At 50.0% G+C, this 15,181-nt stretch overlaps 1 protein-coding gene and 1 pseudogene across 1 annotated transcript in view; one reads left to right on the forward strand and one right to left on the reverse strand.

Moving 5' to 3' along the window:
• AGRN (agrin) overlaps positions 1 to 15,181 on the forward strand; it is a 269,059-nt gene that overhangs the window by 205,123 nt on the left and 48,755 nt on the right. Inside the window, exons 9-14 of the mRNA XM_066637393.1 lie at positions 169 to 363; positions 2,411 to 2,611; positions 8,171 to 8,316; positions 9,302 to 9,407; positions 9,547 to 9,660; positions 12,211 to 12,375. Of these exons, the coding sequence (XP_066493490.1) occupies positions 169 to 363; positions 2,411 to 2,611; positions 8,171 to 8,316; positions 9,302 to 9,407; positions 9,547 to 9,660; positions 12,211 to 12,375 (927 nt within the window). The remainder of the gene's footprint in view (positions 1 to 168; positions 364 to 2,410; positions 2,612 to 8,170; positions 8,317 to 9,301; positions 9,408 to 9,546; positions 9,661 to 12,210; positions 12,376 to 15,181) is intronic.
• On the reverse strand, positions 2,162 to 2,278 carry LOC136660831 (5S ribosomal RNA; annotated as a pseudogene).

Raw genomic sequence — 15,181 nt, forward strand, 5'->3', positions numbered from 1 at the left:
TCGCTGCTTCAGGGGCAGGGACCTCTCTTGATCTCTTTCTTCACTCTCTGTAAACACCATGTACACAGATGGCCCAAAATATCCTTTTGTCCTGGGCAGGTATCTAGAACGGTATACAGTAATCTTAACTTGGCAACACTTTCTCACCTCTCTCTCCCTCCCACTCAGATCGTTGTGGAAAGTGCCAATTTGGTGCCATCTGCGAGGCAGAGACGGGGAGGTGCATCTGCCCCACAGAATGTATCCCCTCCTCCCAGCCGGTCTGTGGCACAGATGGGAATACTTACAGCAACGAGTGTGAGCTCCATGTGCGGGCCTGCACCCAGCAGATCAACATCGAGGTGGCGTCACAAGGAGACTGTCGTGAGTTCCTGTGTCTCTTCTTTGTCTGCATTTTAGGTTGTCGGTGGCGGGAAGGATGCAGCGATTCATGCAGTTTAATCTTCTTTCCTGCAAGACCAAAAGTCCCTGCCTGCAGAAAACTAGCACGCCAAAGAAGTTGATTTGACCTGAGAGGGTAGTTTTCTTTGTATAGGAACCTGTAGCTTAAATGCTTTAACTCAGATACAAAAGACCAAAAGTCCCTGCCTGCAGAAAACTAGCACGCCAAAGAAGCTGATTTGACCTGAGAGGGAAGTTTTCTTTGTATGGGAACCTGTAGCTTAAATGCTTTAGCTCAGATACAAAAGACCAAAAGTCCCTGCCTGCAGAAAACTAGCACGCCAAAGAAGTTGATTTGGCCTGAGAGGGTAGTTTTCTTTGTATGGGAACCTGTAGCTTAAATGCTTTAGCTCAGATACAAAAGACCAAAAGTCCCTGCCTGCAGAAAACTAGCACGCCAAAGAAGCTGATTTGACCTGAGAGGGTAGTTTTCTTTGTATGGGAACCTGTAGCTTAAATGCTTTAGCTCAGATACAAAAGACCAAAAGTCCCTGCCTGCAGAAAACTAGCACGCCAAAGAAGTTGATTTGACCTGAGAGGGTAGTTTTCTTTGTATGGGAACCTGTAGCTTAAATGCTTTAGCTCAGATACAAAAGACCAAAAGTCCCTGCCTGCAGAAAACTAGCACGCCAAAGAAGTTGATTTGACCTGAGAGGGTAGTTTTCTTTGTATGGGAACCTGTAGCTTAAATGCTTTAGCTCAGATACAAAAGACCAAAAGTCCCTGCCTGCAGAAAACTAGCACGCCAAAGAAGCTGATTTGACCTGAGAGGGTAGTTTTCTTTGTATGGGAACCTGTAGCTTAAATGCTTTAGCTCAGATACAGGTCAATCACCTCCGTGAGAACAAGGTCTTTCTTACAGCCCTTCCTCTTAAGGGTGCTATTTAGGTCTGTACAGCCCCGCTAAGACAGAGGGGCCTCATTTAGGTTTCCAAAATAAAATTAGCAATTAAGCTCAGCATGCAGATGAGAAATTGTGTATCATTATTATCATGATTGATTTGACAGTTCTCTGCCCCAAAGGGACCCGCAATCTAAAAAGAGAGGCAGAGAAGACAACAAAGGACCAGGGAGGCAAGGAAAAAAAACAGGGGAAAGATATGTGATTATTTGATGGACGTTTATAAGGCTCAGTTACACTGTTCTGTTGGTTCTGCTAAGCCGCCTCTCCCTCTGCTGCACACAGATGGGAATGGCTACTAGAGGGAGGAAGCCAAGCAACAGTTTGATCCTTTGAGTATTTGTACACCCACAGTACAGATCAGAAGTCTTGTGGCTTGTCAAATGTCTCTCCACAGAGAGTCAGAGGGTGGATAACCTCCAGGTTTCTTCAGAGAAGAGACAGAGCGCTTGTTGAGAGCCCGCGGACCCGCCTCAAAGCTCGGCCTTCAGGATGGGTTCAGGATGGGAGCCTGGTGCCACACCTCACTGTCATAGTCTATGAACAGGAGGAGTGGTGGAAATTGGGAATGGGTCCCCAGTGCTGCTAAATCTTGCCGATACCCTTTCCACTGGGTAATGACCGCTCACCCCAGAGGCTTCTCGAAGAACTGGCCATTTCCCAATGGAAAGAGCACCTGTCAATTAAGCAGCAGGTGGCTTTCTCCCAGAATGCTTTTCACCTCTCAGGCCCCCTTGCCAACTTCTAGAGGCTTGTGCAGAGAGAGTTGCAGTGTGTTTGGTTGGTTGGCAACCTTCAGTCTGGAAAGACTATGGTATAAGCCTACAACACCCGGTATTCCCAGGCGGTCTCCCATCCAAGTACTAACCAGGCCTGACCCTGCTTAGCTTCTAAGATCAGACAAGATTGGGCATGTGCAGGGTAACAGTTGCTGGTGTGTTTATAAGTTCATAATGGGCAAGGAGAAGCTTGCCACCCTCAAACCCATTTTTTTCTTGAAGAGATACTCTTCTCTTTGGATATTCTCTGGGTCTAACTTTTCTTTCTTCTTCTCCTGCCCACCTCTAGAAACCTGTGGGACTACAGTGTGCTCCTTCGGGGCCAAATGTGTGGCAGGACAGTGTGTCTGCCCACGCTGCGAGAAGCAGCTTTTTGCCCAAGTGTGCGGGAGCGATGGCATCACCTACGAGAACGCGTGTGAGCTGCGGCTGGCGGCCTGTCAGCTGAAGAAGGACATCGAGGTCTCTAGGATGGGGCCCTGCGAAGATGGTAAGGCTGTTGCTTCTTCTCCTGGTGTCTGGGTGCAAAGTGGTTCAGGTGTGCGAACGGTTTTTGAAAAGAATCTCAAGGGCGATGAAGCGCAAGACATACAGTCTGTGACATTTCTGTGGCGAGCTTAAAGGCATGCAAAATGAGCACAGGGTCCGTTCACAGCAGCAGGTATTGGAGATGACGCATTCTTCCGGTGCTAATTTAATACTGGCGGTGAAAGAAAGAACCTTGGTCTTGATTGAATCCCATACGAACAGAATTATCCTGCCCTCCATGATAAATTCTAACACGGACATTTAGCACTGATATTTCTCTCCAAGAGGGTAACCTCCTGGTCAGTGGCAAAGCACCCTGGGGTGCTGAAATGTTAGACTCAGATAATGTTAGATGGGAAAGGACCTTGGAGATCACCTACTCTGACCCCCTGCTCAGTACAGGCAACTGTTACAGCAGCTTTGAGAGGTGGCCATCCAGCACCTGCTTGAAAACCTCCAAGGAGGAAGAACCCACTGTTATCCTGCAGATGCCCAATCTTGTCTGATCTTGGAAGCTAAGCAGGGTCAGGCCTGGTTAGTACTTGGATGGGAGACCGCCTGGGAATACCGGGTGCTGCAGGCTTATACCATGATCTCAGAAGCTAAGCAGGGTCAGGCCTGGTTAGTACTTGGATGGGAGACCGCCTGGGAATACTGGGTGCTGCAGGCTTATACCATGATCTCGGAAGCTAAGCAGGGTCAGGCCTGGTTAGTACTTGGATGGGAGACCGCCTGGGAATACCGGGTGCTGTAGGCTTATACCATAGTCTTTCGAGACTGAAGGTTGCCAACCAGGCTGGTCCAGTGCCAGGCAGCTTCCTGGTAGGAAACTCTTCCTCAGGCCTGCCTTAAATCGACTTCCCTGTAGTTTCAACCTCCAGTTGGGCCCCCAGAAGTCACAGAGAGGAAGTCCCCTTCCTTCTTCTGCACGATGGTCCTTCAGGTGCTTACGTTTTTCTCTCATATCTCTTCTCTGAGCGTACTGAGCTCCTTTAACCGTTCCTCAGAAGGCCTGGTTTCCAGACCCCTCGCCACCTCTGTTTCCCTCCTCGCAACCTGCTCCCTCTGATCAATGTGCCTCCTAAAACGTGATACCCAAACTGGCCTCCCGCTGTTTTTGAGTGTAGCCCTTTTTTTTTCTGGTATTGGATTCACACCCTTGTATTCTGTGATGTTCCCCTGGGGGCTGGGGATAAGAATAGGCCCTCGGTTTGGCTGTACTTGTCGTAAGAGCCGACTGAACAGCCACCGGGTAGATGGGGCTCGTCAGCCTGGGAAGGCAACTCATCTGAGAGAAGGAAAACTCTGATCCCAAACCTCCACTGCCTTGTGGCTACATCCAGCAATGAAAAAGGCTTCAGGAGTCAACCTCAAGGCAAAATCCGGAGCCGGAGTCCCTGAGGCAGTTCATGGCTGAACAAAGTCACGTTCTGGCAACTCTTGCGACGCCGTTGGAACCAACCGTATTGGCCTCTGCCTTTCCATTGGACCATTTCAGCGACGTGGAGAGGGGGGATTTGCTGCATGGGTAACAGCCTATCCTCCATACCTGCTTTACCCAGGCTTCGCGCACTGGAGAGGACACTGTTCCACAACCACCACTCAGAGCGTGACACCATAGTCTTCCGAGACTGAAGGACGCCAACAATTCTGTGATGTGGAGGCTGACCCGAGCTGGTCACCCCAAGGGAGAGTTGCAGAGAGCAAGCCCCTCTCTTGCTGTTGACCCCTGTCTCCTTCCCTCATGGCCTCTGGGGCGATGGCAGGCCAGGTGTGCTCGCCAGACTTCCTGTGGTTGCCTAGCAACTCCTGCACACCTCCGAGCGGCTCCTTTGCTCCACAGTTAACTCACTCCAGGTGTGCGCGCATGGAGACGTTGGGGGGTGGAAGCAGCAGCATCTTCCCTCCGTGAAGTTTGCCTACCTCCTGGTTCTGTCACAAGCTGCCCTTCCCCATCGCTTCTCCCCCCCCCGCCACAAACCTCCTCGTCATTGTCTTTTTATCTGCCGATAATGAAAGGTGACGGTAATAGGCCTCAGCAAAGAGGTTTATCAGTGCTTTAATTTCACACTTCAAAGGACTGCAGGAGGTGGGAGTAGAAATCAGCACACCAGGCTCTCCTCCTCCTCCTCCTCCTCCTCTCTTTCTTTTCCCTGTCTGTGGGAGGAAGATTGGGAGCAGCGGGGAAAAGAGGTCAAGCTTGAGCCTAAACAGAGCCACAGAACCCTTGGCCTCGGACCCCAGCACACCCACCCTGGAGGCCGGCTCTCTGGCCAGCACAGAGCAATCACAAGTGAGATATCTCCAAGCGATGAGTCCCCCTAGCCCAGCCCAACTCACATCCAGGTAAATACATAAACTGGAGTTTGCAGATTTGAAAAGTGTCGTCGTTCTGAAGGTTTGGACCTTGGCCGTGGCGTGCTGCCACTGTACATGGAGGTTCTATTCCTAACTATAATGGCTAATAAGAATCAAAAGTCCTGCTGAATCAAACAAGGGTCCATCTTGCCTAGTGTCTGGTTTCCCACAGAAGCCGACTGGGTGCTCCTAAGACGTCATAAGAACATAAGAAGAGCCCCACTGGACCAGGCCAAAGGCCCAGCTAGTCCAGCTTCCTGTATCTCACAGAGGCCCACCAAATGTTTCAAGCCCTGAAACGCAGGAAATAAAAGCAAGCGCTCTAATACATGTGAACATATGAAGCTACTTCCTGCTGAGTTTGAGCCTTGGTCCATCCAGCTGGTGTTGCCTCCACAGGCTGCCTGCCTCTCTCATGTTTCAGGAGCACATTGATCCATTATGAGACTTGTCCCCTCCTACTTTGGCTAATCTCTGTGTCAAGGCACCTACTGCAAATTGCCCAGAAGTCTGTTAATAGACCCCACTCTCCTTCCTGCCCACTTCTCTACACGGTGGACATTGGGTTTCTTTGAACCTTCCTCCCTACAAATCTGTCTTTTTCCAGTCCCATTTTGACCCCCGCTTGTCCTTCAGTAAGAGGTAACCACACGACCGCTGCGTGTGTGACTTTACCTGTGGGGCTGTGCCAAAGAACTTGGTAGGCGTCAAATGCTCTGGTCATGAAGCCTGGCTGGACCTCAGCGGCTGGGTTTTGGAAATGGCAACGGGGTGCGGTAGAGAAGATACCCCCAGTCCAGCAATTTCATTGCGCCTCTAGCGCATTTGCTGTGCCCTTCCTCCTTCCCACAGTGGCTCCTTGATTAATTTCAATGGCTGGGACAATTGCACAGATGCAAAGGGCAACATTTGTGCATGGTGCTGACTTCTAATGGACAAAGGCTTGCTTTTAAGAGGGGAAAAAGCAAAACTGCCCATTTCCCCCAACTTCTTGGATCTTTAATAATAATAATAATAATAATAATAATAATAATAATAATAATTACTTTTACCCCGCCTTTCTCCCCGAAGGAACTCAAGGCGGCTTACAACAGATTAAAAACATAATTTAAAACCAATAAAAACATATTAACACATATCATAAAAAAAACAGCAGTCAGAATAAAAATAGGCAAAAAGAGCATAGAGCAGCAGCAAGTTTTAAAAGAATCAGGCCTGTACAAAATATTAAAAGATGTTAAAAAGATGTTAAAAAGGCCAAGAACTCAGAAGGCTTGTTTAAACAGAAGGGTCTTCAGGCCTCGCCGAAAAGTCTCAAGGGAGGGAGCCATTCTTAAGTCAAGGGGAAGGGAGTTCCATAGCGTTGGTGCCACTACTGAGAAGGCCCTGTTTCTTGCCGCCGCCCCACGTACCTCCCTAGGCTGCGGCAGTTGTAAAAAGGCCTTCTCTGATGACCTAAGAGGACGAGCCGGATTGTATGGGAGTAGGCGATCTCTAAGATACCCTGGCCCAGAGCAGTACAGGGCTTTAAAGGTCAAAACCAGCACCTTGAATTGAGCCTGGAAACGAATGGGTCCTGTGTGCTGCACCGCGAAGCTAAAGTCCTGCTGCCCCTTGCAATCCCAGCCATGCCCATTGTGAGGCGGGCACACCCGAGAACCTGTGCGTGGCAACGGAATGGCGTTGCTGAAAGCAGCACCTCGCTGCTTGAAAGAGAGATTCTTGCTTCGTAACCTGCAGTTATGTCCCGGAGTAAAGGACGTGCTCTCCGACATCTTAGCGGCTGCCTGCGTTGTACGTACGGGATGGGATGTCACAGTTTGGGCGAAGGCTGAGGAGAGAAGCAGACGGCAGAACACGGCGTTTAATCACAGAGTTCTCTCTGTGGGTGGGGAGGTGTTTCAGGTTCCTGTCCCTCCGGGGGAAGTGCTTGAATAATTCTCTGTGTTGGCACCAACTTCCTAGCTTTGATCACTTGATAAAAAAAAAAAAGGGAAGTGGGAGCACTTACTTTGGGCAAACCTTTGAATTTTTGTTAAATAAATAAACCATCTCCAACCTTGTGCCGTATCTTGCTGTGTGTACTGGAGATGCAGCTAGGCCAGGAAAACAGAGCTGAGATTGGGCAACAGATGTTTGTGTGGCCTGTCTTCTCGGCTGCTGCAAACGGGCGCCGCTGCCCAGTGCAAATTCAGCGTCAAGGCCAGCATATTTCCGCATTTGGTCTGAGAAGACATGTACGTCCCGTTTGCAGGCAGTGAAATTGGGGGCGGGGGAGGATTTCAATGGCTTCGTACCGGTGGGAGGTAAAAAGCTGACCAATCTTCCCATTGATGGAAGTGTGGGCTGCCTTTTTCATTTCCCTCCAGATCCCTTCTAAATGACATGGTGTGATCAAACTTCAGCAGGCGCTACCTATAGCTCAGCGGGAGAGCCCCTGCTCTGCATGCAGAAGGTACCACATTCAATCCCTGATAGCATTTCCTGCCTGGAATAGACTTGTCTGGAACCCTGGACAGCTGCTGCCATTCGCTGTCTAGAATACTGAGCAAAATGGATCAATGGTCTGCTTTGGCACAAGATAACTTCCTATAATCCTATGACTTATTGGGTGAAAGGCCTAAAATTAATAGTAAAAATGATGAGGGCTAGGAACTTGATTGAAGATTGACGTTAGCATCAATGGGCTAAAATTCCAATACCAAATTCTTCACATATATAATGGGATCACTGATCTTAAGAATACGCAGCACTGGTTAAGGTAGGACTTTGGTAGGGGCAAGAGAGGCGTGGTGGCTTTGTGGTTAAAGACACTGGACTGTCAGCTGAAGGTCGGCAGCGCAGGAGTTTGAGACCCCAGTGCTATGGAACAGGGTGAGCCCCTGTTACTTGCCTCCTGCCAACCTAGCAGTTCAAAAGCATGTAAATGCAAGTAGATAAATAGGTACCACTTCGGTGGAAAGGTAGCAGCTGTCCATGCGCTTTGGCATTTAGTCATGCAGGCCACATGACCACAAAAGATGTCTTCGGACAATTGTCTTCCTCAACTTGGAAACGGAGATGAGCACCGCCCCCTAGAGTCAGAGAATGAACTGTGCAGGGGAAACCTTTACCTTTTGATAGGGACAGATCATTTTATTCAGGTTTTCTCACCCGTGTACAGAATGTGGATCAGGTGGATCCGGCTCCGGGGACTCTAACGAGTGCGATCGGGACCACTGTCGGCGGTATGGCGGCTCATGGGATGAGGATGTGGAAGACGACCGCTGCGTGTGTGACTTCACCTGTGGGGCTGTGCCAAAGAACTTGGTAGGGGTCAAATGCTCTGGTCACGAAGCCTAGCTGGACCTCAGCAGCTGGGTTTTGGAAATGGCAACGGGGTGCGGTATTGAAGACACCCCCAGTTCAGCAATTCATTGCGCCTCTGGTGCATTTGCTGTGTCCTTCCTCCTTCCCACAGTGGCTCCTTGATTAATTTCATTGGCTGGGACAATTGCACAGATGCAAAGGGCAACATTTGTGCATTGCGCTGACTTCTAATGGACAAGATCAGCTCAGAAGGCTTGCAGGGGGCACCAGGCCACCTTGGGAGGGCGCCACGTGGAGGCTCTTATTTTTGGCTACATGGGCTTTCAAGTGAGGCTTGACCTATCATCTCAAAATGGAATCTAATCGCAGTTAGAGACCTGGGCCTACTGTCTTAAGAGGCAAGCTTACAGTGGCCAGTGTTGTTTTGCTGCGTACCAGCTATTCTTGTGGTGTTGGAGAAGACTTTTGAGAGTCCTCTGGACTGCAAGGAGATCAGATCAGTCAATCCTACAGGGAAATCAACCCTGACTGTTCATTGGAAGGGCAGATGATGAAGCTGAAGCTTAAGTACTTTGGTCGTCTCATGAGAAGGGAGGACTCTTAGAAAAGACCCTGATGCTGGGAAAAATTGAAGGCAAAAGGAGAAGGGGACGGCAGAGGATGAGATGGTTGGGTAGTGCCACGGAGGCAATGAACATGAATTTGGACACGCTCCGGAAGTTAGTGGTAGACGGGGGGGCCTGGCGTGCTGTGGTCTATGGGGTCACGAAGAGTCGGGCGTGACTTAACGACTGAACAACAACAACAAGCTATTCTTGGGGCATCTCCTAAGAGAAGTAGCTGATGTAGGCACAGCACTGGTTCTTAACAAAAATTGGATCATATAGCTTCTGTTCTTCTAACTTCTAGGAGCCCTCGGTGGTTGTCTAGATTTGTCTAGAAGGGCAGCCTTAATGAACAAGTCCCCCTTTTCACTCTCCTTCAGGTGTGCGCCTCCGATGGAGAAACCTATGCCAATGAGTGTGAGCTCAAGAAGACACGCTGTGAGAAGCGCCAAGATATCTATGTGGCGAGTCAGGGAGCCTGCCAAGGTAATATGTCCCCACATGCTGTTGTTTCTTTTATTTCTGTTCACTTGAGAAGAGACATCCTTTACTCCCTCCTCTCTCTCTCTCTCTCTCCCCTCTCTCTCTCTCTCTCTCTCTCTGTGCATTTTGGTGTCCCTCCCAGGAGTCGTGAGCCTTCCGCCATCACTCGAAGTCCTCCACTGTAGCGAGACGGTTTACGGATGCTGTCCAGACAATGTCACCCTGGCTCTGGGGGTTGGCTCTGCTGGGTGCCCCAGTAAGTTGGCTTTATTCTTCCTTTTCCGCCTGGGAGCAATGGGGCTTCCTCCGCTAGCAGAAGATGCAAATCCCAGGTCATGACTAGAATACACGCGGCAGCCTGTGGTCCTTGTATGACCACTTACAGCTTTTGCCTGACCTCAATATCCTTCAACGTGGTTGAACCAGGTGCTCGCAGTTCAGGTAGCGACGAACACTTCTGCGTGTGGTTCTTTTGCCCTTAAAAAAAATTGCCCAGCTTTTAAATCCGAGCACATCCTGACGGTGGGGTGCCTTCCTCTTCCCAGCAGCTGGCCACACCGGCAAAGGTTTTATTAATATTTTATGAAATAATTAGCCGGAGCCGGCTCTTTAACCTAACGAGATGGAGAATGCATTAGCGGTGTTTTAACAGCTGAGGCCGACGGCCAGCTGCTTCGCGAGGACCCATTAGGCGGTGGCGGTTCGCCGGCCATCGCACGTGTGCTTGCCTTGATTGTAGATGTGGAGTCATTTCATGCGTCGTATAATTTAATAAAGGGAAGCATTCCTGAAAGCAGCTTTAATGACTCAGGAGCTCCTGGGTTATCAAACTGCCGAGGTCACTGATAGGGCAGAGGAAGGGATGGCTGGCATATCTCATGGTGGCCGGCCAGGATTCTGACTCAGTGGAAGGCAACTTCAGGTCCTTCTGACTTTGGACCAAGGGGCTGAAAACAGCTTCCTCAGTTCTCTTGCTGCCCTGAGGCAAACCATTTTCTCTCCACCTCAGTCTTTCCACCTGGAATACGAGGAGAATGCAGGTTTGTTCTCATGTTTGCTGAACAATGGTTTGGAAGCCCTCTTCATCTCAAAAAATGCTTTCCCCGTGTGGTTCTGTCTGCTGAAGTGCTACTTGCAAATCTGCAACAGTGGCAGGGGATTCTGGGGAAGAATGCACACTCGCTTTGAATGGATTGCTGGCCACGCTTCGCATTCTCCGTTTGTGACCTGAGAATATGCCCTTCCATAACAGTAATTAGGCCTCTTCTGATGGAAGTGGCTCATATCTTCCACCTCCTCTTCCTCCTTCAGCTGCAGTGGTTGGTTGGCAACCTTCAGTCTCGAAAGACTGTGGTATAAGCCTACAGCACCCGATATTCCCAGGCGGCCTCCCATCCAAGTACTGACCAGGCCTGACCCTGCTTAGCTTCCAAGTTCAGACAAGATCAGGCATGTGCAGAGTAACAGTGCAGCTCCTGAAAATTGCTGTGACCGAGCTCCAGATTTTCTCCAACTGACTTACCAGGAAGGGCTGTCATTTCCTCCAGTTCTCCTCCACTTCCTCTCCTCCTCTTCCTCCTCTTCCATCCACTGCTGGCCAGGCAAGGGGGTTGCTGGGATGGGAGAGATTCTGCTGCTGAGATATCCTCCTTGCCTGTCCAGTTTGGAAGAGACGCACCAGGGTAGGAGGTGGTGGAAGAGGCTAAGTCAACAGCAATGAAGAGGGAAGGACACACCTGCAGTCCAAGAGTGCAGGTGGAATTTGGTTCCACCTTGGGTGTTGGCTCTGCTTGGTCTGGACATGCAGCCAGCAATCTTTAGGGATGTTTTTTCCCCCTTTTTTCCCTTGGTATGCTTTCAATGGACGCAGGAGTACCCAAGTACTTAGAGTAGAGGCATCCACACTTGGTGTAAAGATGATGATCAGGTCTGTGCCCTCACCATTGTGATGTGCAACTGCAGACCCCGGCCAGTGAAATTCTCACCACTCTGCGATTCTGTGCTTTGCTCTTGCAAGGGCAGGGAGAATCTCTAAGTTCGTAATTGTAATGGGGGGTTTAGGTGAGCTAAAAAACTCAGTGAATTCCCAGGAGCCCAAGAAGTGTGTGTGTGTGGGGGGAATGATCAAGGGGCAATTAGGGTTCCTTTTCCCCCATTTCTCATACCGTTTGCCCCTGGCATGGGGCGCAATTCTTTCATTTGCCGGGCCAGCCCTGTTGACATCCCCGCTAAAGTTTATCCACCCTGCCTTGAATCAAACCTCTTTTAGACTTGTGTCCCCGCTCGCAGGGCGTGTAAATCAAGATGTAATCATGAGCCAGCGAGCCATTCTGTGTGCTGCAGCCTCAGATTTATTTCCAGAGGCCAGCTTCTGCCATAATTCCCCCCCCCCTCCTATTTTCCTGCGAGGGAGTGAAAACACTGACCACCTTGATTTGTCTCCTCTCTTTCCTTCTGGCGTCCTCTCTAGGCTGTATTGTCTGCCTCTGTCTTTCTAGGAACTAAACGCAGCTGTACTTGCTTCCATGGAGGAAGGACAGCCGGTCGGAGCATTGGTGCATTATGCTCTTGTTTCCCTACAACCGGGAATTTGCATGCAAATAGGTGTTTGCATCCAATCCCTGAGAAGGTTTGCATGCTGTTAGAGTAGCCTGCAGTTGAAATCAGGGAGCAGCTCTTGTGACCCCCTGTTGGACAGAGAGAGAGAGCAGCTCCTCATAGTGGGGCAGAATAAAGCAGGTGGGTAGTCTTCCTGAGGGTTGGGGGCCATCTTTCAAATAATTTCCACCACCCCTCTGTCTTGTAGGCACCTGCCACTGCAACCCTTATGGCTCTTATGGAGGCGGATGTGACCCAACCACGGGGCAGTGCTCCTGCAAGCCAGGGGTAGGGGGGCTGAAGTGTGACCGCTGTGAGCCTGGCTTCTGGAACTTCCGTGGGATCGTCACCGATAGCAAGAGCGGCTGCACTCGTGAGTACCGTTAGATGCATGGGGCCAGTGACCCAAAACACCATTACGGGGTGCAAGCCATGATGTGTATGCGCAACCTCCTGATTTTAGAAATGGGCTATGTCAGAAGGCCAGATGCAAGGGAGGGCACCAGGATGAGGTCTCTTGTTATCAGGTGTGCTCCCTGGGGCATTTGGTGGGCTGCTGTGAGATACAGGAAGCTGGACTAGATGGGCCTATGGCCTGATCCAGTGGGGCTGTTCTTATGTTCTTAAACTACAATTCCCAGGAGGCCTTGCAGGTCTCTTGTTATCTGGTGTGCTCCCTGGGGCATTTGGTGGGCCGCTGTGAGATACAGGAAGCTAGACTAGATGGGCCTATGGCCTGATCCAGTGGGGCTCTTCTTATGTTCTTATGTTCTAACAGGAGTCTCAGCCATTCTGCTCCATGACTGCAAAAACTAGGCTGGGACAGGGGTCTTGTGGTCTTGTGTGCTCCCAGAGCCATCTGGTGGGATGCAGATGGGGTGAGATGCAGAAAGCTGGACTAGATCCAGCAGATCTCTTCTTAAAAGGGGGAGGGGTAGCCTTACCGAATGCTTCCTAATTATTATTAACAGTATTTATATACCGCTTTTCAACTAAAAGTTCACAAAGCGGTTTACAGAGAAAAATCAAATCACTAAATGGCTCCCTGTCCCAAAAGGGCTCACAATCTAAAAAGATGCAAATGAATACCAGCAGACAGCCACTAGAACAGACAGTGCTGGGGTGAGGTGGGCCCAAAGACCTTTTGGGGACAGGTCCTGTGATGCTTCCACCAGAACTTCCACATGTTGGGGTGTTGGCTTCCTGCTTACCTGCTCTGTGAGCCAGAGAGGTTGAATTGCAGGCAGTTCCGGGAAATAGCATTCCAAGTTGTTAGAAAGAGCAAACAGCAAACAGAAGTTCTCCTGACTTTCAAAGACAAGTGATGATAGACCGTCAATCCAGTGCCTCTGACCATGTGAGAAGATTCAGAGCCTGGCTGAGTTTGTCATTCCTTGTTAATAAAGGTCAGACTTTCCCACTGCATACCAGGCAATCATCTTTCCCTGCAATTCTAAGGCTGCCTGTGGAAGGGGGAGAAATGGCACTGCTGCCTCCCCTAGTGCCCCTGTTGGGTTGGACCACTCATGATGTCCCCCAGTGAATAAGATATTAAGCTATGGACTGGGGCATCCCTGGTTGACTCTTGCTTCTTCCCTGAACGCACTAGGTCGGCATTTAGGCAAGCCACTCCCTCTTGACCTCAGTCTTCCCCATCTGCAATATGGGCATAATAATGCTGACCTTGAAGGGCGGTTGCAAAGATTGCATCAAGACAAGACCTACAGAGCACTTTGCATAGTCAAAAAGCAACAGACAAATGCTTCTTAGGGCGCAATCCAGACCCGTAAGGCACATTTGCGCCTCCTCGAGAGGAAGCCGGGTCGGCAGTCTGAGAAGTGCCGGCCTGCAGAGGCTGACATAAGCCTCCACGTTGGCTTCCTCTCAGACGCTTGCGTTGGCCCAGCTGGACCGACACAAGCAGATAAGGTAGGTGGGGGGGAGGCATTCCTGGGCGGGCAGGGAGCAGGAGGCGGGGCTGGGATCCGGCAGTTATGCTGGATCCCAACCCTAGGGAGAACAGAGCAGAGTGGCTTCAAGCCACTCAAGGGGTGGTGCAAGTCCGAGGAGATCCACAGGGGCCAGCAGCCCTTACCTGGAGGTAAGGGGGAATGTTTCCTCTTATCTCTGGCTGAGCTGCTATGGCCACTATCCTGCGCTGGTTGCAGCACAAGCCTCCTGGCTTGCCTGTTTCAGCACAGGATAGGATTGCACCCTTAGTCTTGGTCACATTACAGTGTGATAGACTGTGGGATGGAATGTTGTGGTCTGGAGCTGGTAGAGAGATGGATGTTTCAGGCTTTTCCCAGTATTGAGTCTTTGCTTTAAAAAAATGAAGAAATCCTCAGCAGTTTCTAAGTATCCATACAAAGACCTGATTCCAAAGATTGTTCCGAGATTCACTAAAGTCCTCCTTGGATTATTCCCATCTTAATTTGAAACAGAGCCTGCGCTCGTGCAACGCCCAGCAGACTTGAGGTGGCAGGACCTTGTCAACAGGTTTGGGGATGTGTACAGAGGAAGCTGATTCAACTAATCCTGCCATGTTAGTTCAAAAGAATTTAAACCCCCAGGTGCCATTTCTCCTCATCCCCATCAAATCAGTAGCCACAATGCAAACATATCCTTCACCCCTTCCAGATGTTAGAACCATTTGTCCTGATTCCTTCCAGATGTTAGCCGGGACCGCATATGGCACTTTCCCTGCGTCTTTCCAGATGTCAGCAATAAACTCCCCCACAGGCTGCCTCACTCCGTGTTGTTCTCTCCGGGAGAGAGACTCAACTTTCTCTTTTCCAGATGTTAGCGATAAACGCAGGCAGATTCTGCCATGCACTTAGCCAGATGTGTAGCGGCCCCCTTGGGAAATGTTCTTGCTTGCCTCCAGATGTTAACAGAAGCCCTGAATATAACCCCACCTGTCGTCTGGGGATGTCGGACTCTGTATTCCTCACGCCTGTGGTCAGCGCTGAGCAGGGCAGCCCTTTAAAATCTATTGCAATCATTAGGCTTACAGGGAACCCTCAGCTGTCATTCTGAAAAGCTTCTAGTCCTCATTACTGTGGTCACTGGAGGGGGCTACATGTCAGAATCAGGGAGACCAGATGACCTCTTTTTCTAGGACATGTCCTTTTTTTTAGCCTCATGTCCTGGAACAACAACAACAACAACAGTATTTA

This window comes from Tiliqua scincoides, chromosome 9 (genome assembly GCF_035046505.1).
Source record: "Tiliqua scincoides isolate rTilSci1 chromosome 9, rTilSci1.hap2, whole genome shotgun sequence".
In the NCBI taxonomy this organism is placed as follows: domain Eukaryota; kingdom Metazoa; phylum Chordata; class Lepidosauria; order Squamata; family Scincidae; genus Tiliqua; species Tiliqua scincoides.